At 43.5% G+C, this 23,651-nt stretch overlaps 1 protein-coding gene across 1 annotated transcript in view; it reads left to right on the top strand.

Annotated features, from left to right (window-relative positions):
* The first annotated feature begins 1,297 nt into the window (after positions 1–1,297).
* The window catches only part of ARHGEF38 (Rho guanine nucleotide exchange factor 38), a 112,784-nt gene continuing 90,430 nt past the window's right edge, over positions 1,298–23,651 (top strand). The window contains exon 1 of the mRNA XM_004426612.3: positions 1,298–1,493. Within this exon, the coding sequence (XP_004426669.1) occupies positions 1,298–1,493 (196 nt within the window). The remainder of the gene's footprint in view (positions 1,494–23,651) is intronic.

Below are 23,651 nucleotides of genomic sequence, written 5' to 3'. Positions count from 1 at the left end.
AATTGTTTTCAGCCCACACATCCTGAGTTGGAAAAAATGGTTTTTATCTCTTTTTCCTTATTTATAAACCTTGTCTAACAAGAGTTAATTACGCTTCAGAAAGGGCAGCACAAAGCTGAATTTTGGCGGTGAGTCCCTTTACCATAAAAGAGAACCTATTTTCCTCGTCAGGGTCTCTCTTTTCTCTAACGAGGGCATACAAAACACTCGGCGCATTCCCAGAGCTTCTGAGAACTTCTCCCTTGAGAAATCTCAGGAAATATGAGGAAAAACAACTTCAAAACAAGTAATGAAAGGCCCCTCACTGTTTGCCTTTCTCCCTGCCGGTCCTCGCCCCAATCCTTTTTACTTTCTCCGTGTCTCTTCTCCGTTTTAAACGCTTCCTCTTCTTCTATTCCCTAGGGGAGCTGCCTTTTTTGGGGGCTCCAGCTGCGAAGGGTCTGGAGAAGATCTTACAGGAATCACACCAGACACAGGCCTTCTTTTCCTATGGACCAGGACTCAGAGGACGGGGCTGGGACCGCAAAGGTGCTAACTTCGGGGAGGGCAGCAACGTGGAGAGAAATCAAGGCAGCCCCTTGCCTCTAGGGACGTCCCTCCTCTGCGGCCCGCTGCCAGCCCACTCTCAGTGCCAATCCTTGTTTCCTCAGGAATGTGGATCAGGGTTTGGCAATGTGTCTTTAGTAAATAGTCTCTGAATGTTCGATGTTTAAAGGCTGAAGCATGACTTTGAGTGCACACAGTAATCCCAAAAAATGATTCTGTACCCACTGCTGTGATGTAAATGCAAATTCTCGTAGCCCCACTAACTCTGCAGTCACAGGTGAGGGACTCTAGCTAAGGTCACACACGAGCCCTGTCCGCCTCCAGGCAGCAGACGCACCTGTACACGCCCGCAGGCACACACTGGACCCCAGGGCAGCAGGGTGCAGTCCTGCGTCTCCCTTCCTCCCAGCCTCGCCCTGCTACCTTTCCTTCAGCCCCAGCCCTCCCAGCACAATGGGGTTCTTGTTTGCTCCGGGAGCATGTGACGGTGAGGTCCCTGCTTTGCCTAGCTCTGAGCTGCAGGTCTCTCGGGTAACAGGTGGCGGCTTCCCCTGTTGGCTTCTAGGTATAAGAAAGAGTGACCTCATAGGGGTGGGGCTCTGGGACTCCGTGGAGGTGGCAGTCACAGCCAGGTAACTGGAGTGAAGCCTGTAGTCAGGAGGGCAGTTAAACTGTGGCTTCCACTCTCTCCCTGAGGCTCTTCAGCATCCTGCCTTTGCCTGCCAGCCTCTGAAGCCGGGCTTCGCCTCAGATGGAGCCCAAAGAAGCCCCTGGGAAGGAAACCCTGGGCACCAAGAGAAAGAATCTGGCCTTCTTGAGGCCCAGGCTGTACATGCTGGAGAGAAGGAAGACTGACACTGTGGTGGAGGGCAGTGTTTCTGGGGACCACTCTGGTGCCTTGAGGAGGAGCCAGTCTGACAGGACCGAATACAACCAGAAGTTACAAGGTAACCCACAGGAAATCAGCTGTCCCAGGCCACCCTCGCCCAGCTCTTTTTCTCCTTCCCTTCCATTTGCAAAGAAAACACGAAGGCAGAGGAGAAAATCAAATATTTCCTCCTCAATAAGGAGGAAAATAAGGAAATGAAAGTAAATGTAATTAATAAATTATAGGAAAACTTTATTGTGTGCTTCAGTAGCTAAAGAGCCAATTCTGAATTATTCTTAATATATTTGGGGTTTTTTTCCGGCTAGGGTAATATTTTTTCTGCTGCCTTCCCCGCTTCCTTCTCCCTCCTCCACCCAGCTTGAGAAGTGGGAAGCAGTAGAAAGCAATGACTTAGAAACCTGCAGAAGATGGTTTATCTCAATAGGTGTGAGATGTAGCACCATGAGACCTATCTAGGTAATTGCACTGGACTGTGGTTGTGGTTATCTTAAATAAGGGCATGAATATGTCTGTGGAAAATAAGGAATGCTATGCCAGCAGGATGGTATAATAGGATTTGTTGAAAATCACACAGGTGTTCATTCCTTTAGGGTGAATGGAATAACACCCAAATATGGTACAGGTGTTTAGCATGCTTAGACCGGGAGACTTTTGAGGAAGTAACTTCCGTTTATTTTGTGATGTTCATAAGATAATTTGGCACAGCTATTAGAACACGTCCTGTTTCAGGCCCTGAATTTCTCTCTCTTCCCATCCACCCTGTTTTTCTTCTTCCTTGCTCTGGAAGGTCATTTGTTCTAGTAAACTTCGTTCTGATGCTGAGTTATGCAGTTTTAAGTGTTCACTGCTGTGCCTGTTGTGCGATCCCCTAGATCCTGTCTCACCGGCTTTGAGCACACCATGTGTCTGACTCTCATAGTCCCACCGGGAGCTGTCATTCTGGACTGGAAAACTGTGATGAGACTAGAAAGACCAATGGGACAAGCTTGTATTTAGCAGGTCTCTTTCCTCAAAAATGTGCTTAGACTTAGTTATGAAAATTAATGAAATTAAATAAGTTAAATTAAATGCATTTAAATTAACTCTTTAAGATTCCTACTCTGAGTTAACGCTTAAAAAAAATCCTAATAGCTAGGGATTAAAACGCAGAACCAAGTCTTATCCTCAAAGAAAATTTTTAAATATGGGGAAAGGGTATTGTTTGATCTTTGAAATTAATTATTCTCAAGGTAATGGATACATTGAAAAGAATGCAAACTTTAAGTCACGCACATTTGGTTTCCAAACTTGGCTCTTCAATTTACTACCCATAACACTTTGAGCAAGTTGCTTAAAGTTTCTGAGCCTCAGTTTCCCTATCTGTGAAAGTGAGATAATGATACTTACCACATAGTGTTGTTGAGAGAATGAAAATGGATAATTCCATGAAACACCCAGTGTACTGGCTGACACATGGTATGCGCTCAGTCAAGAGTAGTTATTTGTAACTGTAGGCATAGTGGGTACCATGGTGATGGACCAGGACGTGCCCTCGATTAGTCCAAATTTACTCTCCACTAATCTGTTTCAACTCTCTTCTGTCCTTTGATGAAGAGACCACACATACAAATTCAGGAAAAGCCCACTGCTTTATCCCTAATAACATGTTTCTTCTGTCTGAGATTCACTAATTCAGCATCTTTTTGGTTCAGATTTTTCATTAGCAAAATAAAAATGGAAAATCCTTTTTGCTATTCACTTCCTAAGCTTAACTAAAAAAGTAAGTCTGTCCCCACAAAATGCAGCAGATGCCTGCTGGTTACTCCACAGAAGACCTCAGGCTCCAAGGCACTCCGTCGGATCTGTGGCTCTCCTGTGCTCCACTGGATCCTGTCTGTGAAGGCGGAAGGAAAGACTCAGGAGATACACCGTGTTCTAGAACTGTCTGTGTTGGAAACAAATCCTCAGGGGGTGTGGAGGAGCACAGCAGGACTATAAGGATAGGCTGGCCTGCTGAGAAGAGACATTTTTTAGATGTAACTCCTAATAAAATCTAAGTCTGGTGTCTAATGCCTGGGAGAGCTTTTAGTGTGATTTTCTGTAACTGCTTTCGCGACAATAGGAGGTATTTTCTCATTAGTGTTCAAAGTCATCAGTTCTGTGGGTTTGCACTCTGGTGTGTGCTGCATGCATTATCATGCGGATGATCCTATATCACCTTGGGAAGCTCTTTATTGTTGCGATGCCCAACAAAAATGTTCCCCTGCCTGCCTTAGAACTGTGGTTCCCCGGGAGGCACTGAATAAAGACCGAGCTGGTTAGAGCCCTCGGACAGCTGGACCAGAGCCATTGTGAGCTCACAGTGCGCCTTCCAGGATTGGGGAACAGTCTCAAATTGTGTGGTTGGTCCTTGGTGTTGTGTTGCTATTCCAGTAATGCAGTTCACTGCTCTGTCTCTGGAAGCAAGTTCTCTGGGTTCTGGGAAATCTAAGATCTTTCTTTGGTGTCCCTGGGCTCGCCTCTCAGCTCACACTACATAGCCTACCTCTTCATTACCTGATGTCAATTTCTGACACACATCACTCTGGTAGTGTGAATGCTAAATTGTAATTTTTCTAAAAAATGGTACACTGGGTGAAAGCTACTGAATTAAACAACAGAGCTTGGTTCTAATGAGAATATCATAAAATCTTTGTAGAAGATTATGATGACATCAACACAGGCCTTCCTACTAAGCAAGTTCTACAATAGTAGTTCGATGCTATCCTACTATTAGTGTCTTCTTTATTCCTTCAACAGATTCATTCAGTTAATTGGCACTTTCTGTATATGTTATATGGTGAGCAAAAACAGAATATGTGCCAGGAATTACAACTACAAAATCGTTAAGAAAAAAATGTCTGACCTTTACTCTAGAAGGGCTTAAACTCGCATTGGGACGGATGAGACAGGCAAATAAAGCAGCGGGACAGACGCAGAGGTGGAGTCAATGGGTCCAGGAAAGGAGGACGGGGTCTACTCAGGATTATGGAGAGGGTTGTCAGAAAGCATTGTCCTTAGAGATGACAAGGTGGGGTGAGGAAGAAGGTGCAGAATGGGGAGAGAGTGCCCATTACGGACTCTCATTTCCTCTCCTGTCTCACCACCCGCCCCATCACAGAGATCCTGTCTGTCTGTCAACTGTCCATCTCTGTACTTAGAATCACGCCCAGCACACAGTCAGCACACAGCAACTTTCAAACAGAGTGAATTGGTCTGGGCAGGAATCAGTAGGAGGAAAGGCATCAAGGCCTGAACTAAGAGCCCGGTGTCTTCTTATATGGAGATACGTGTCTCCACTAATAAAGATGATTCTCTGGGATAAAGAAATAAACGTACTAGAGACTAGAATGTTCAGAATTGCCTACATGAGGACTCATTCTTAGTGAAAGCCTGTCTCATTCCACCTCCACCTTTTAGAGCACACAGGCCACACCTCGGTTCACTCCTCCCCTTCCGTCCGTGAGGAGACCTCCATCTTAGTCTCCAAGCCGGCTCTGCTCCTCACTGCCGTTTCACTGTGAGCCTCAGACAGTGATCACAGGCTGAGTTGTTAAAACTCTTTTCTATGGGAAGTGACTTTATATGTGATTAGATGTGTGAACTCTTCATTTGAAATGTGCCTAATTTAAAGAGTTATACAGAAGCGAGTCTGTGCGCTGCAGATTATCTATTTAATCTATCTAGTGTATGCAGATATAGATATAGTCGTGTGTGTGTGTGTGCGCTGAAGACAGATTTCTGTAATGATTAAAACTTTTTATAAAAACTTTATTGATTGACATTCAGCAGCCTTTTCTGAAAACCCTATATGACTGGTATTACCCACATTATAGGTTTCCTCTCAGTATGGGTGCAATGGGATGACTGTTTATGTGCCCCCCAAATTCATATATTGAAGACTAATCCCACATGTGATGGTGTTAGGAGGTGGGGCCTTTGGGAGGTGATTAGGTCACAAGGGTGGAGCCTCATGAGTGGGATTATTGCCCTCGTAAGAAAAGACACAGAGGTCTTGCTTGCTTTGTGTTCTCTGCCATGTGAGGATTTGAGATGACAGCCATCTGCCAACCAGGAAGGGGCCTTAACCAGACAACAGATCTGCCAGCACCTTGATCTTGGACTTCTCAGCCTCCAGAAGTGTACGAAATAAATGTTTGCTGTTTAGTCACCCAGTCTATGGTATATTTGTTATAGCAACCCAAACTAAGACAGTGGGTCCATTGCTTTTTATCCTCTGTGGCCACACTAAGCCTCTGGTTAATTTTTTGGCCAATGCATATTTCTGCTCATCAAGGATCAGGTGAAACAGAGAGTGGATGGGTACAACGTCATTTCTGTTGCTGATAACACAAGTCAAAATCACATCTCTGATTCACAGTAGGCCTGTGGTGCTTCGTTTTTTTGCCGAGGCTATGATATCATTCTCATTAGGAAGGGATTGATTGGATGTTCTTATGAAAGCCCCAAGTTTTCTTCCTATGGTGATGGTAAGGACCCCCTACTCCATGGATTTTATACAGAATAACGTATTTTGCAGTCTGAGGACAAATGGCTCAAATGATAAGTTAGACTTGGTAAGATTATGGGACCATTTAGTTTGTAATGATTTTAAGAATACAGACCACTCTGGAAGTGAGCAGGAGGAGTTGCTAACACTGGGAGATTTGGTGATTTTTGTTGGAGACCTCATGAAAGTGGAATAAAACTACCTGTCCAGCTGCCTGTGCGTATGTCTGTCCCAGTGCTATAAGCCCTTTCTGTCCCTGCCTGTTCTCTGAGTGTCAAGTGGTCCTCCTTATACCTCCTCCATCCACTCGGATCAGTAATGTGACACCAATACCAACAAGGTTGTTTCCCGGTTTGAAGGGCAGACCTTAATAAAAGTCAAGGCATTTTTAAGTCTAAGTAATTTCCGTCTACTGCATGCATAGAAACCAAAAAGAAGCATATTTTACCCTCCTTCTTTCGCAGTAAAGCTATTTTGCAGTTTTTGGAAGAGCCATTGGAATCAAACAAAGTGAGTCCTGGAAATCAAAAAGGCCTGAGATTCCACTCCAAACACACTGTGATAGGAATCTTAGTCCTCCTGTGTCTGACGGGAGTGACTCTGGGTATAACTTTCTTACAGGTAGAAAATACAGCTTCTAATCGTAATTTTTTTTTTTTTTTGGTCCACAAAAATGATAGGTTTGTCAAAATGTGAAGTGAGAAATCAAGTGGGAGGGAAGAATGGAAGGAAGGCAAGAGGAGGAGGAAGGGGGAGAGAGAGAACTCAGATGTACTGAGCCTGGATAGAAATATTCCTTAAAATAGTCATACAGATAACTGGGAAACAGACTGGCGAGAGAAAAGCATTCAAGCTGCATTCATCTTGTTTCTGTTGATTCAGGAAAGGAAAAAAGACTTTGTTTACAGAATCATTTTTTCTTGATGACAGAATCATACTAACTTCAGTACTTCTGCGGGTGTTGATTTCCTGGTGAAGGTGGGATTATTGCAAGAATTGTTGAACTTGTAAGCGAGGTCACCCTTAGAACCAGGGAACACTCGGCTTCGGGTTGTGCCCTGGTGCCCCTCTGTGGCCCCCTCTCCACCAGGGTTGAGGAGTCCTCGGGGCCAAGGTTACTGACTACCTGGGACCCCCATCCTCACTTCTAGAGTTCAGGGTATCTGGGCCCATGTAATTTGCTGTTCAACAAGCCCCAGTACTGGCTCCAGGGCCTGCTGGGGCCTCTTCTCCTCACTTTCTCTCCAGGGCAGACTGTGGTTGCTGGTGTGCACACCCTTTGGCCTGAGGGCCAGTTGATTATGGAGGCGAGTCTGGAGCTTGATCACTCTGGGGTGTTCGCACCATCCTCCCAGGCCCCTTGTCCGGTGAGAGAGCTGGTAGAGGGAAGAGGAGGGCCCAGGCCTCAGGAATGGGGAGAGGTGAGTGTGCCCAGGGCCTCTTGCCAGATTTTGGAATGAAACTCTGAGGGATCTGAGGAATCTATATTTGAACTTGGCCTTCCAGATTGTTACGAAGGTATAGTCATCGAGATAGAAGGACATAACACATTTTATTTAAGAGTTTGCCAGCTTGATTTATATCTTTTAAATATGTAGACATGGGATGCTGGCCTCTGTTTGTGCACATGCTCCAGGCCCAGAGGGAGGCTGCCTAGGGGTGGATTTCAGCTGTAATCTATTTTCAGGATACACCCTGCTTCTACACTCAGTTGTGGAAAGTGAGAGGGAAGAGGAGGAAAGCGAGAGACTGAGTGACTGTCATCTGCTGGGAACCATGCTCACCAGGGCTCTCACAATACTGGTTAAGCCCAACACCTTGTCAGTTCTGGTTTTAGGATGAAAAAAACGGGTGTAAAATGGCGGAAAGACTTTGCGTCTCCCCTCCTATGTTCGAGGGCTGAGTCCATGAAATAAACTGACAATAGGCAGATTAACTGGAGAAAAAGCATACAAGTGCATTGATTTTTAATATTACAGACCAGAGAGCATCACAGGGAAAAAGGTGAAAGCCCCAAAAAAGGTTAAGATTTGAGAGCTCATCTATCATCTTAATGGTGGAAGGGGGGGAATGTAGGCCTCTTAGGGGAGGGTGAATCACTTTAGGAAGGATGACTGGGCCCTCAGAAGAATAGACGGGAGGTGTGGCAGTTTGTGACAAAGTTGTCCGCCTGTGGTGTCAACTTGAATCTCCTCTCCTGTGATGTTACCACACCATGTCAGTTTTTGCTCACTGCGCAGAAAGCCAAACACCAAGACGATGAGATTGCAGAGAGAGAGAGGGTTTAATAATCACAAGGCAGCCAAGTGAGGAAACGGGAGAATGAATCTCAAATCCACTTCCCCAAAAATAGGAACTCAGGGGTATTTATGGGGTAGGGGGCAAGGTGGTCTGAAATGATTGGAGGTGAGGAGAGATGAGGTGATTGATGATCTGTGCAAGTGTAGTCAGGCTTCACACCTCTTCTTAGGATGCATGTTCACAGAATGGCGTTGTCAGCATGACCTGAGGGTGGAGTTCCAACCTCTTGACCTCAAAAGGTCGCTTATCGGACATCTGCATGGGCCCAGTTGATGGGTTGGTGGTCTCAACCAGCCTGAAGTGGATAAGGGCATTCCAGCTCCTGAAAAAAATAGCTCAAACACCCATTACCATGGTGACCCAGGCTCCAGGGAGATGTCATCCATAGGAACCTAGTGGGAGTCAGAAAGCATATTGCCTGAACAGCACAGTTCACAATGAGTAAGTTTATCATGCAGATTTAAGTCCTTGCCTCTTGTTCTAATGAGTTGCTAGGTAAGGCCATCCCCCTCTTCCTCCTGGCACAGGGAAGAAGACACCCTTACAAATGGAGATTTCCTTTACAAATGTAGATGTCTCTTACAAAGGGTAACCAGAACTAAGAATGGGCTTAGCAAGGACCCTCCCAGATACCCAGAGATGTCTATGGTGATGGCCTGTTCTGCGGGCAGGCCTCCCATCCCAAACTCTTTTGGTCAGTTAGTGGGAGTGGGGGCCAAAGTGTCTTTCAGGCAGAGACATATTTTGAGGTGGCCAATTCTGATCCCCCATAGTTACTAGCTGCTTCAACGTCAATGGCTAACTGTTTGCTGGTTACAATAAGAGTCAATGTTCCCTGGCTGATGAGCCTCTCGGAGGGAATTTACGACAACTGAGTCCCTTTTGGAGGATCTATCTTCGGGCAGATAAAGGGAGCGCAGAAGAAGGCTCTTCCTCTATTATCTGTTTCTCAAGTGTCTTCTGCTCGGAATAATCAATATTCCAAAGCCTGATCCTTCAGGTGGTAGAGCTTGGGTTTGAACTAGGTGCTTTAAATATTTGCAAAATAGTGATGAATAAATGACATGCAATAGGATATACTGGAGTATGAAGAAGCCATTTAGTCTAAAACTTTTTAGACTGAAATAGTCTAAAAATTCAGCCTGATCTTGTTTTTCCAAAAGGGCCCAATGTGGCCTGCTGAGCACGCATTGTACGGCTGCTTTAAACACTTACTATGCCCGAAAGACAAGAATGATGCCCTTAAAGATAGGCATGTATCTTCCCCCATATCAGCATTCCTTTAAAGATAAGCATCTCTTCCTAAAAACTAAGGATTAATTACCAACCTGCTGTGCTCGTCTTGTGACCACTGACCTGCTGACCACCGACCTGCTGTGCTAGCCAAGCAACCTCATGACTACTGTAAGAGGGATGTTCCTATCATATGTGAGGTACGCTTTTTGTTCCAAGACGGTATAGACTCACTCTGTACACCCCACTTCTTTGGTGCCCTTCCTTCCTTGGGGAAGGAAAGCCCTGGGCTATAGTCCTCAGACCTGGCTCATAATAAACTCACCCCAACTTTGATTTATAGATTGATTATGGATTACTTGCATTGACAACAGAAGGCATTTAACTCATTGACTTGGCAGGTATTTTATCTGCATGGCTTGTTGGTAATAAGAAGTCAAAGCAGTTGGAGAGCTGCAGGACGCGTTTTGTGATGCAATGATGGTCCTCTGCTCCTGTGATGAAGCTTGACCTCCTAAAGTTTTCACTGTGGCATGCACATTCTTTCTTTGGAATTATCGTGACATTCCCCTGCCAGAGTGTTGCTGTTTAATAAATGCTCTCTCTTTAATTGTCAGGAAATAAAATTACAAAGTTAGGCTAAGCAGACCTGCCCTATAGTGATAGCTTCATGATCTCCATTTCCCGCTTCCTTGAAAATCTTGACACTATTTCTTTAATTTTATGCCTGTTGTCATTTATTTATTTGCATCTCAATAAAACAATATACATCAAAAAAACTGAAAACCCTATTCTATAGCAATGGGGGTGTGTAGAGGAGGGTGGTGGTGTGGTGTTTGCGTTTGTAAATGAAAAGAATGGAATTTTACATGGGAAACAAGCAGCTCTTTATCTGGGTAGGTGATATTTCAATAGAATTCTATGAAGTCAGCCTAAATTGTGAGTCTTAGATGCAGCAGGAAAATAGAGTGTTATGATTAAAAGCCTTTGTCCCAGGTTGTTCTGAACAATTTCTTTCTTGATTAGTGAATCAGAATATAAATGAATATTCGATGATACCTGCACTGAGGTATGGGGATGTAGTCTTGACTGTCTGACTTGCAGCAATTCCTTAAAGAAAGGTCCTGCCCTCTGGCTATGCTCTAAACACACGGACCCCCTGTAGCCCCTCGCAGAAATTCTTCCCTGAATGCTTCTTCATGTTAGGTCTCCAAGGTCACCACGAGAAGCCGGCACAGATTTCTGTTTCTGTCTTTGTTGTGAAATAGTTGATGAAGACATTGTTTACCTCTCTCAGTGCCATCCAGCTTCATTCAAGGAAAAACTCTGGCTCCTCTTAAGAATTAGGACACGTCCTGCTCCCAAATAACAACAAGAATTCGCTGTATTTAGCTGCCTGGAGCCCACAGTCGAGTTCGTACCTGCTCCTTGGCCTTTACATTAGCTGCTCTCTTTGCCTGAAAGTCTCTTCCCCCAAATCTCTTCAAGTGTGCATTCTCACCATCGAGGTCTCTGCTCACGTTCTTGGAGAATCCTTCCCTGACCATCCTACCTGACGAGGTACGGGGGAGGAAAAACTTTTCCTTTATCCTCTTAGGCTCTGTGGCTGGGAGCTGTGAGCTGAACTGACAGAAGACAGATTAACAGGAGAAAAAGCACATGCATTTTATTTGATGTTAATATTTTAAATTGCGTGGAGGGCTTCATAGAAAGAAGAGAAAATCCCAAAGAAGCAGTTAGACCCAGGGGCTTATATACCATTTTAACAGAGTGATAAATTGTGGAGAAGCGACAAGACAAAGGAAAATGGGGTTTGGCCTACAGCTGTGAAATCGTGGGCAAGTGACTAGGAAATATGGGGGAAACTCATGGAGGACCAGGGTCATTTTAGGGAGGTTTGCTTTACAAGCTCATCTTGATGTCAACTCCCCGTCTCTGATGATAAGAATATGCTCCTTTTCCTGATACAGGGAGGGCATCTTCCCCACAGGAAATTTGTGTCTTGCTTTTAGGTAGAAGGGGGAGGGCAGAGAGCCCTTCCTGCATCTGCTGTTCCTCAGCTGCCTTCAGCTCAAAATCATCAGCACGCCAAAGTGGATATCTTTGGGTGGTACGTTCTGATCTCTTCAGTGGCGTTCATGCCCCTTCATAGCTCTCTGAAACTATGCTATTCTATTCTGCTTTTGCCCCTCTCTTCCATTTGAATATAATTCTCCTTGGGGGTAGAGACTGAGACTTGTTTTAGCACGTAAGCAGAGCCTGGTATACACTAGATGCTCAGCTTGATGACTACGTACTCAATGATTAAAGACAGTCAATGGCTAATTACAACTATATTGATCTTTATGATTGGTATGTTTGCTTTTACAATCCTGTCATTCCTGTTTCCACACTACTTAATTGCAGTCAACTCTGGGGTTAACTGCTCTAAATTCTTTTTCTGTAAAGAAAGAGAATATAAATAAATAAATTGAATTGAACAAGAAAATAGAATTTCTTGGCCAAACAAAATGAGTTCTCAGTTTTAATGAGCTTACTCAACAAGCATTTTCTAGGTGTTCCGTGTGCCAGGTACCGATTAGATCCTGAAAATGTAAAGTAAATCCAAAGCAAACCCTGCGCGTTGAGTGAGACAGGAGTGAACCCATAGCTGCAGCCCTGTGAGAAGTACCTAAGGTAGGGCCGCAGGTTGGGTTCCTGGGTTGCAGATTCTGAGACAGAGATCAGGGTGCAGGAGGTTTATTAGCAAATGTCCTTGTGATTAGCACCTGGGGAAGAGAAGGGAAGGGCATAGGATTGGGGGGCAGAGGAGAGGTTGAGCTGTGGTGTGTTCTCAGTGGAAGCCTGAGCCAGCTCTAAGGGGAGTTCTGAGATGAGATGATCCTCTAGACTCATCCCTAGGGGTGTGAAGGAGCTGGGCCCTCCTACTACCCTTCAAGTCATCGGATGGGGCCACCTCAGGAAGGAGCATGACTTGAGAGGCGCTTTCACCAGAGACGATTCCTGAAGACAGGCTGTCTGCTGGTGGCCTTCCCAGCAGCTGGGGCAAGAGTCTTTATTCCTAAAGGAGAACTGGTCAGCTCATCACAGCATCCACCACATGTTAGTGGTTATTATTATATTAGAGACCCAAATAAAGCAACATAGGAATTGTGATGAGAAAGAGCTTAATTGTATCTCTAAAATGTCAAAAGTAGTGACATTGAAATCCGAATCTTAAAATTCAATTTGGACTGTTTTGGGGGGAGGAGGGACATTCCAGACAGAGGGATTAAATATGTTGTAGTACATGGACAAGGTCATAAAACTGGTTGTCCCGTTTGAGGGTCATAAATGAAAAAGAGGGAACTAACACCAGCTGAGCGTGTGTACGAGGCACGTGGGCACATCGTGTCATCTCGTGCTCTTAACAACCTTGCAAAGAAACCATTGTCCTGACAGCGTTCTGACAATACAGGATCCTGACAAGGTCCAGAAAACAAACAAACAAATAACAAAAAGAAGTTATTGTCATATATTTACAGATGATAAAGCCAAGGTTCAGAGAGGGCTAGGGTCTGGCCAGCAGGCACGCGGCTAGGAAGTGGTGAAGACAGAGTTGTGCTGGGTCCACTTGGCTCCAAGGTCCCCGCTATTTCAACCACCGTGCTGTCTCCATCGCTCTCACCTTAGTTTTTAGTAGCAGTAATTGTTTCGTGGTTTATTCTTAAGTAATCAACTGATTTTGACAAAATTTTGAACAATACTGGAAAATATTGGGACCCTTGAGTTCTACGAGTGCATTCATTTATAACCTTGAAGTAAACTGTGACCCACAAGTGTGTTCCAGTAGCTGCACTATTTCATGCTTTTCAACAAAACGTTGTATGTGGATGGACATCAGAAAGACATACAGTTGCCTTGAACGAGGTGTATCCTTCATAGTTTCACTAGAATATTCCTCTCAACCAATACAAATTTGATTACTTGAATTATTTAGTCTTTGGAAACTACTCCTCATCACTAACAAGAGAGCACAGAACAGGATGATGGTGTTTGTTGAAAAACTGGGTCACAGTGTCAAACCACACTGCTGCTCTGCTAATGTCCTCAGTGCTTTTCTGTGTTCTACAGCAGTGCCATCCAAAGAGAGGGACAGAGAGCCCAGGGGTCTTTCAAGACAATCTATTATGAAAAGAAAAAGTAAGATTATTTTTCAGTCTATATTGTATTTTTGAGTATTCCTTATAATGTACATGATACATTAATACTCTCTATGTATTGGAGGGACATGGTCAAAACGGTTTGGGGTGAAATTCTGACACATGCTATAACATGGATGCACCTTGAGGACATCATGCTGAGTGAAATAAGCCAGTCACAAAAGAACAAATGCTGTATGACTCCACTTACATGAGGTCCCTAGAGTCAAATTCATAGAGACAGAAAGTGGACTAGTGGTTGCCAGAGGCTAGGGAAAGGAGACTGGGGAGTTAGTGTTTAATGGGGACAGAGTTTCTTTGGGAGGATGAAAAAGTTCTAGAGATGGATGGTGGTGATGGTTGCACAACAATGTGAACGTATGGATGCAGCTGGACTGTATACTCAAAAATAGTTAACCTGGGAAATTTTATGTTATGTATATTTTACCACAATAAAAAATAATAGAGTTTAGACACCCCAGGTTATAAAATTAAAAAGGATATGAGGCCTCTTAACAGCCTGACTCCATCTCTGCATCCACATCTCTGGCCTGAGGGACAGTTTTCCTCGGATAGCGGGCCTTCACGTGCTATTCGTTCAGCCAGGAGTGCTCACCATCACCCTGGTTGCTTAATAAACTCCTGCTCAGCTTTTCAAGGCCATCCTTCTCAGTCATTAAACCCAAAATATATTTGTGTATCCCATCCTCTGCACATTTCTCATATTCATTACTCACATGCCAATGTCTCCTTCACTTGGTTGAACTTCTTGAGGACAGGAACATTTGTATCTTCAGGACCTAGGAAAAGGCTGGCCTGCGCTCAGTAGTCATGCTTGTCGTGTAAGTGAGTGAATGAATATACGATAAGTGGGTGGCATGGCAGCTGTGCAATGGACATCCTGAGTGAATAAAGGAGGCCCTTCCCCATGGTGGGTTCCTCTGCAGCCGAGTCTGATCACTTCTTCGCTGGCTTCACGGTTACAGCTCCTGGGTATGGGTCTCACTCAGATGAAGGAATGATTATCCACTTTTATCGTATCTCATAGTTATCTTCTCTATACGGTGTTCTGTGGAATTATGCTTTACACTTCCGAGCTCACTGGTGAGGGCATACAAAAATCACGTCGACCTCCTGCTGGGGGACCTTCGGTTATCCCTTGGAATGTAATCTCGAATATTTATAACCAGATATGGGTAAAGAGATTAAATTATTTTTGCTCTGGGCTAATGAAAGATTGTAAGTAGTGATTTTCTCCTTTTCTTTGTTAATCTAATCTATACATCTAAAAATAGAAATAACATATCTGAAAATACTCTCCTAGAATTTGACTTGCTTGTTAACGCCACACCAATCAGACAATGAGGATTGTCATGATGTTACAATGATACTACTGTTTTTAAAATATTTGCAACTTAACTGAATATTTTAAAAATACTTCAATTACAATCTCATAGGCTGCTTTTAATGTTTTGTTCTGAGAATTTATGTGTAGAAGTGAAATATTAAATTAAGAAATGAAATTAGATGTCTTTTAATGAATGGATTCTTGGAAAACAAAGTCAATATTTCTCTGACAAAACTGAAGCTTCATTATATTGCAGTTGCAAGCAAATTTTTTTTATGTATTTGATTTTACGCAGAGTATAATCAACATATAACTGTAATTAAAATTTTCTTTCAATGACTTATTAATCAAATAGATTTTGGTTTGGGATACACCTATCAGAAAAGCTCAAGTCCAGTATCTTTTTTGCTCTGTGTTCTTGTGTGTACAAATTAACAGCAACAAAACTAATCACACCAAACAAAACGCTCAAACCACAATTTGATCTTATTTTCAAAATGTCCTTCTCCATGTTTACGTTTGTGCTCAAACCTGATGACTTTTCCCTTCCTCAGATCACATCATAGGTAGTATGGGCCTGTTCACACACTTACTGTGTATACTGTGTGTATCTACACCACACACCTCTGTACACTACATACATACATACTGGTGTGTGGCTCACCGTTTTGTGTATGGTGTTCGGAGTCTGTGACCTGCAATACCTGATTAAGTTGAATTAAAAGAGTCTGTTTCAATTGGTTGTAAGAAAAGCCAACTCTGTTTCTCATTTGTCTAAAACTTATAAAAAATGGAGAATGGTGTACTCCTGTATCTAAGCCACCATAAATGTTTTGGCGATAGAAAAAGGAGAAAAAAGCAGTGACACCCAGATAATTTGTCCACAAATTACCTTAAAATTATCCTTACCCTAAATTTATGCACAATTGGCAAACTGATATATTTTTTTAAAGAAGACAGTGATAGGATCAGTGTCCACTCCTGTACCACAACTTGCTTCTCTCTAGGGTTCTGCTCAAGAATCAGCTTATTAGTGGGGCCTCCCGTGACTTCTGTCTACACAACAGAAACCACCAGTGGCCACCTTCATACGCCTTATCACTCTCTGGCATGCTCTGTATTTTTTTCTTAATTCATTTACTGTTTCTCTCCCATCAGTAAAGTATAAGTTTATAAAAGCTGAGGTTTTTCTCTGTTTTTTCACTGCTGTGTTGCCAGCATCTGGAACAGGATTTCTCAACACCACTGCTACTGACATTTTGGGCTAGATAATTCCTTGTTGCGGGGCGCCGTCCTGTGCACTGTGGGACATTAGCAGCACCCCTCACCTCTACTCCCCGACTGTGACAACCGAAAACAACTCCAGACACTGGCAAACATCCCTGTGCGAGGCGGGGAGAAAACCACCGGTTGAGAACCGCTGATGGAGAACAATGCGTGGCACAATGAGCACTCATAAATATTTGTTGAATGAATGAACAAATGGATAAAATCAGTATTTCTTATCCAATCAAAATTTTGTATTCTCAGCAATAGAACAATTACAACAGAAAAATTGAATACAGAGAGGACTTTACCAAGTAAAGTTCCCTTTCTATTCAAGGCCTAAAATCTGGCCTCATTTACTCATCTTCTCCTGCTAAGGACTTTAAAGACATTCCCATTAAGTATCCATTTATTCAGCTCCTAATTGTTTTGGCTGCACTACGCTAATCAATGCAAGAGCCTGTAAATTCAAACCAATGCCATTTAAGTATTTTTCGAGCCAGGTAAGCTTTGTTGAATTCCCTTTCAAAATTCGCTTCTCTCCTCTCTGCAGCAATTAGCAGTCAGAGGAAATAAATCACACCCCCTTCGCGTGAGGACAGAGCATTTCCCTGCCCAGTGTTTGAGCTTTCCAGTTCAGAGCAGTGGAGGGTGCACTCCGGCTCCTTTTCCCCTAATACTTCACTGGCTTCTCTCCAAAACCCATCTGACATGCAATTATTTTCAACCTATTTCACAGAAGGCCTGCTCCATTCATCTTTCTGTGGGTCAGATTTCCCCTGAAACTGAAAAAAGATTTTACTGTGTGAAACTTAAGTCAGAATGGTTCAAGGCAAAGCTAAGCCAAGGTTTTTGGGTTTATGAGGGCAGACATGAAATACGGCACACAGAGGGATGAAAGAACATTTATGATCCTATCTGAGGGTTTGGTAACAATTTGTCTAGAATAAAACCTAGATAGATTTATGGGTGTGTTTATACTATGGGCAGTAAGGGGACTGGATAGGTGGGTGGGGAAGGGGTGATGATCAGGAGATCTGAACTCAATTTCTGACTCTGTTACTTAAGGTCAAAGACTTGCCTTCTCTAGAAACTGGCCTGCTTTTCTCCATAAGGAGATGGAACTGCATAGACACACCTGCTCTTTCCCGTCCTTCCCCGTTTCTTTAAATGGCACCACTACCCCCTTAGCAGTCAGACATCCAAGCAGCAGCTGTGACTTTCCTCTCCTTTACCCTGACGCTGATTGTTCAAGCCAATTTTGCCTCCTAAGTCTCTCTTCATCTGTTCAGTGCTGTGTCCTCTTGGCAGCTAGAGGAAGCTTAACCGCCTCCACCTCTCCCCTCGGACTAGACAGCCCAGGCTCATGGCCACTGCACCTGCCTTCAAGCTTGCTGTCCATGCTCTTCCCCGAAGTCTTGTTCCACTGAGGCCAAAGCGATCTTGCGAAGAGAATCTGATCATGTCACTCACTTGTTGAAAAATTCCTCCTTGATTTCCCATTGTCCTAAAAATTCCAGATTCCTTAATCAGGACTTCACGATCTGTGTCTTGATAATGTCTCTAGACTCATCCCCTTTCCACATTCTCCAACATTTGTACTTCGTCACACACCCTCTGCCCAGGACCCTTTACCTTCTGGACCAGATCCACTCTCTTCAGAGTTCATTTGTGTCACGTCTCCAGTGGGCCTGACCTCCAAGCTGTGCTGTGCTCAGCACAGGTCATGGTTTATTTTAATTATGTTTTAAATTACTAGGCAATTTGTTTGCAGAATCTTTCTAGAATAATTTTTTCTTCAGTATTCTGCAGTTGTCTCATTCAGCTCCTAATATAGCAGCAATATTTTGGCAACTTGGTTTTATCAAATCATTTCAAAGCACTAAAGCAGTTTTCATGGAAACATTCACATTCTTTTACTCCAATGTTTCATCAATTTATACGTTTAATTAAATTAATGTAATTACAGTAAGAAGTACAACTGACATAATCTGGTTTGCTGTTGAGCACAACTAATTCTTGGAAAACACCTCAATCATTAGGTAGATGAGTGCATAGACATCAGCTGGCATGTTTTAGGGAGGGAATGGAAAGTGTTGATTTATCCTGTGACTTTAATAACATATTTTTACCTCTAGATTAGACATTTCTTGACAGAAAAGACTGTTATTTTATTCACTATTATATACTCAACATAAAGCATAGTACCAGCTCAAACCCAATGCATAATTTTAAAAAATTGACGTTACATTAAATACAAGGTTTCTTTGAAAACTATGGAATTCATAAAATTGCTAACACCTTCTAATTCTGATGTTTTTTGGTTCTTATTTAATAGTAAACATATTTGTGGTTGTGATGAAATTATGAATTGGCTCAGGGCCAGGTTCTTGTGTCGTTCTGTCCTTGTGTTCTCCAGTCAAGTGACTCTGCAGGCTGTTCCGCAAGCATCAACTGCGTATGTGCCCTGCCTGGTCTGGTCTTGGGTGTGGGGGTGAGGGCGGGGTGGTTAACATCAAGCACAACCTTAAGCTGGGATATGATAATATTAGCTCCAACTCTTCTTTATTAAGAGGTAGGTGAGATTTCAATATAATTCTGGAAATCGAAACTCATGATTCTGTATTCGTAGTCATAGATACATAATATCAGCTAGGGACTTAATCCAAATACACAAGGACTACAATTTTAAAAGTGACAACGAGCTGTGTACTTTAGCAGCACATATGTCCTGTTTTAGTCTTCTTGCTCCTTCGACTCTCTTGAGAAGCACATTTTCAGTGAATTTCTCAGAAACTTGTTTGCATTGGTGGTTCAGCTTCAGGGTGAATGGGAGAGAATCCGATTTCTAACATTCAGGGGTTTCTATTACGCCAACAGCACGCTAGGGCTCTCCCCCAGCCTGTGAACCCAGCCTGAGCAGTAGGAGCGCGCCTCGGGCCTGGGGTTGAACCGACTTGTAGGAGTCCCTGCTCTTCGTGCTTGTTCCCAGAGCAGGTCCAGAGCCAGGAGGGAAATTTCCTGATGGAGGCTGAAGCTCCCCTCCCACCCCGGGAACATTTCCAAGGAAAAAAAAGAGGAAAAACAGGTGCAGCCGTTCCAAACCAGGTATAGAGAAACAGCACGTAGATCAGGGCCGTAAAAATCACGACAGACGTTTTCTGAGAGGTGTCTGTGCACGGTGTAGCTCAGTTCTCACAACCTCCCTGGTCGGCAGTGGTTACCACGCAGGGTCGGGCCAGACTGAACCCGCTGACCGTGGTGTGACCCCGGGCCATGACCTCTGTGTGCTTCAGCTCCCTCCAGTGTAAATGAAAGGAACGCATAAAAACCCACCACACGGTGTTCTCGGGGGGGTTGGCGCCCCCACAAGACGAGCCCAGCGTTTGGGGCAGAGTGAGAACTCCAGATGGTCAGCTCTCGTCCTGACCCTCCCTGAGCTTGTTCCCCTCACAGATGAAGGGATTCAGTGAAGCCGAGGGACTTGGCCGCGGTCACACAGCTAGGGGTGGCAGGGTCAGAACTCTCAAGGCCTGTCCAGCACAGGCCACGCCATGTGACACGTGTGCCCTGACCACGACGTAGCCAGTCAGGCGGAGGGCAGAGCCGGGCTCCAGAGCCAAGCGTGTCGGGTGTGAGTCCAGGCTCTCCGGCACACTCGGTGAGTCACTGGATACGTTTTACTTACATCCGCTGTGCTCAGTTCCCTCATCTCTAAAATCACAGTAATAGCCCACTTTTGGTGTTGTGAGGAAGTTATAGATAACGTATATTTTAAAAATTGATACATCATATGTACTAGATAATGGTTGCTCTTACTATAGGCCGGAACAACATGTTGTAATCAGTATAATTGCAGCAACAGTGTACAATGCTTCAATATCGAAATAATTTTTGAGAATGTATAGGTCTATAAACAAAATGTGATATATACCTACAATAAAACATTATTCAGCCTTAAAAAGGAAGGAAATTCTGACATGTGCTATAACGTGGATGAAACTTGAAGACACTATGCTGAGTGAAATGACCCAGTCACAAAAGGACAAACATTCTATGATTCCACTTATATGAGGTTCCCAGAGTGGCCAAATTCACAGAGACAACAAGCAGAATGGCCGTTGCCAGAGGCTGGGGGAGGAGGAGATGGGAGTCAGTGTTTAACGGGTTTGTAGTGCTAGTTTGGGAAGATGAAAAAGTTCTAGAGATGGATGGTGGTGATGGTTGCACTTAATGCTGCTGAACTCAAAAATAGTTAACCTGGGAAATTTTATGTTATGTATATTTTACCACAATAAAAAATAGAGGAGAAAAGAATATATGCTTTTGTAAGAGGAAAACATTATTATCAAAATAATTGAAACGAGAATCACAGTCTGAGATCAGCTCCTGTTTCTTTAGTAGTATTTTTGATGTTTCATGTTGAATTCCACCAAGAAGTCACTTTCGCCTGTATATTTTATAAGCTTGAGGAGGTGTGTGACTATTCTCATCCACAACATCGTTCCTGTCTGAATGGGCAGGTGAGCATTAGTCCATGGAGACATCGTCCTAACGATGCTGTTAGAGGAGAAGCAATATTGCTGTGACACCGAGGAGCTTTTTATTGTACACGTTACCTTGAAACAACATTTTTGCAGGAGGTTTGCTGCAGCGCACACGTGGCGCGTGGTAGAAAGCAGCCAGACTAAGGGCATCAGTCGTGCGTGCTGCCCGGGACGGGTGGTCCAGGAGCCTGGGAGACCCCGGACTTGATGGACTCTGAAGGGCGTCCCACCAGCAGCACAGTGTTTAGAACAAAGGTGTACTCAGTCCTGCCGCTTTATACCTCAACTCCGCACTGTAAGCTTTCCTCTCTGTGCAATTTTTAAAATTCCCATAAGGCTTTCTTTTTTTTTTTTAAGAAGAAAAGTTCTGTTTTGATTACATTTCCTTGCACTCCAAACCCAAATCAAAACCATTTTGAATTTTAAAACATGACTTGCTTCTGACATTGAAACTTTTTTCCTCTTTTTTTTTCAATTACTATAATAAATGTTAAATTTGGGGAAAAAAATTTTAACATACCCAGAAGGCCTTGTGTATATGTGTTCTATTTGCATCTGTTTCAGTCTCATTCCATTTGTACTTATTGAAGTTCTCTTTTTCCTCTTGCCTTAGTTCTATCTTAATAAAACACCAGCTCTAATTGTTCACCATCGCCCCCTCCCTTGAGGTCCATCAGACCCTCTGGGGCAGTGGGACAAATTGCTGGTCTCTGGTCTCTGCTCTAAGCTCCTCCAAGCCCTTGTTTTTCCTCTGGGCACAATAGTGAACTTGCCCGTCCCTGTTCTCTCCAGAGAGCTCTTAGCCTCAAAGCACCAAGATTTCTAAACTGTCAGACAGGATCCTGCTGTTTGTTGGACGTTTCCACCAGGAGTTTGGAGAGAGGGTGTCTCTACACTGCTCTCACATACCTTGTCTTCCTCTGTCCTGAGATGTTTGGGTCCTGTTTTCCTGTAACTGGACTTTTTACTGGGGTAATGTAGTAGAAGAGTGGCTACTTCCCAAGTTCTCCTGTACTTGAAAATGGTGGTCTTTCGACCAAAAATATAAATAACCAGGGGCTGAGGTCAAGATCTTTTCTCTCAGGATCTTCACCCACTATCTCAGTGTCTGCTAGCATCTGACGGCACACAGCAGAAATTTAATCCAAGTCCCACTCTCACCTGAATTCTTTCTTCCAGAAAGCTTGTAAGAGGTTCTCTTTATCCTTGGGATTTAGGAATTTCTCCAGAATGTGTTTAGTGTGCGCCTTTTCACAATGTGTTTCCCTGTTAATGTGAAAGGCAAGTAACCATTTCAGAACCAGCAAGACCAGAGCATTTTGTCAGTTTCCTCGAGTGTTGCTTCACACCTGCTGATTCTCCTGTCCTTCTTCATGGATTAATCTTTCACGTGATTCATCGTGCCCTCTTCATGTCCATCCTGCTCCTTCTTGCATTTCAGTTTTCCATTTGGGACCATTTGCCCTCTGAGTAAGCCACATCTTTTAGACTTATTTTTAATGAAGATCTTCTGGGGGTAAACTCAGATCTTGATTTTCTAAAATGTGTTTACCATCATTTTTGAGAAAGTTTTGCTAGGCAACCAGTTCTGGGGTGACAGTGACTTTCCCTCAGCCGTCTGCAGGTATCACTCTGCTATCTTCTGGCTTCTGTCAGCACCTTTGCGAAGGCAGCCATGAGTCTCATTGTTGTCCCTTTGTAGGTAACTTGTCTTTTCTCCCTGCCTGCTCTTAAGATCTTCTATTTATTTTTATTGCATTGAAGTTTCAAAATGCCACATCTAGGTGTGGTTTTCTGATTTTATCTATCTTGTTTGGAATTCAGTGTAATTTCTGATTCTAATGATTAGTGTCTTTCAAGAATTCTGACAAGTCCCAGCAATTGGGGACTTCAAATATTGTCTCTTCCTTACATTCTCTATTATACCCTGTGGAACTCCAACTATGCATTTGTTAGACCTTCTCATTCAAATCTCAATGTCTCCTAACCTATGTTGCGTATTTTACATCTCTTCTCCTCTCTCTTATCTCCTCTAACACCATCTCTTGGGCTTCACTTTGAGGATGGAAGCAGCTGGCATTTTCTTTTTTTTTTTAAAGCAGTTTTTTTGTTGTTTTTGAGGAAGATTGGCCCTGAGCTGACATCTATTGCCAATCTTCCTCATTTTTCCCCCCAAAGCCCCAGTAGATAGTTGTATGCATAGTTGTACATCCTTCTAGTTGCTCTACGTGGGACGCCAGAGCATGTCTTCATGAGTGGTGTGTAGGTCCGCACCCAGGATCCAAACCGGCAAACCCCAGCCTGCTGAAGTGGAGCGCACGAACTTAACCGCTGTGCCACTGGCTGGCCCTGCAGCTAGCATTTTCAATCCAATTGAAGACTCTCAGTCTATTGAGATTATAGGCCACCAGCGGAATATTTTTGGGTGTTTTCTTCCCTCTCTCCTCATAGATTGGCTGGCTGTGGTCTGAGTTCATATCTCATTTGTATCATTTTGCTGAAAGTAAAATAATCAGTCCATGCCAACATTTTGATTTTTTCTACCATTTTCCCTAATCATATGCCTTGGTATGCAGAAATATAGATTTACTAAATAAATTGCCACTGGATAGTAATGGTCACCAACTCTCCAGATGACAAATGTCCTCTTGGTGTCCCTCCTCCCCTTCTAGGCCACTTTCACATTTTAGGTAGCATTACTTGGAGCACTTGCATTTCCAGATACCAAAATCTCTATCAGATAGAAAAGTACTTTCCTAAAAACAACAGAAAATGTGGCTTAATACATGGAATTTTATGTGTCTCACACAAG

This window comes from Ceratotherium simum, chromosome 12 (genome assembly GCF_057802395.1).
Source record: "Ceratotherium simum simum isolate JZ-2026a chromosome 12, ASM5780239v1, whole genome shotgun sequence".
Classification (NCBI taxonomy): Eukaryota; Metazoa; Chordata; class Mammalia; order Perissodactyla; family Rhinocerotidae; genus Ceratotherium; species Ceratotherium simum.
This window is presented reverse-complemented; position numbering and strand designations above follow the sequence as displayed.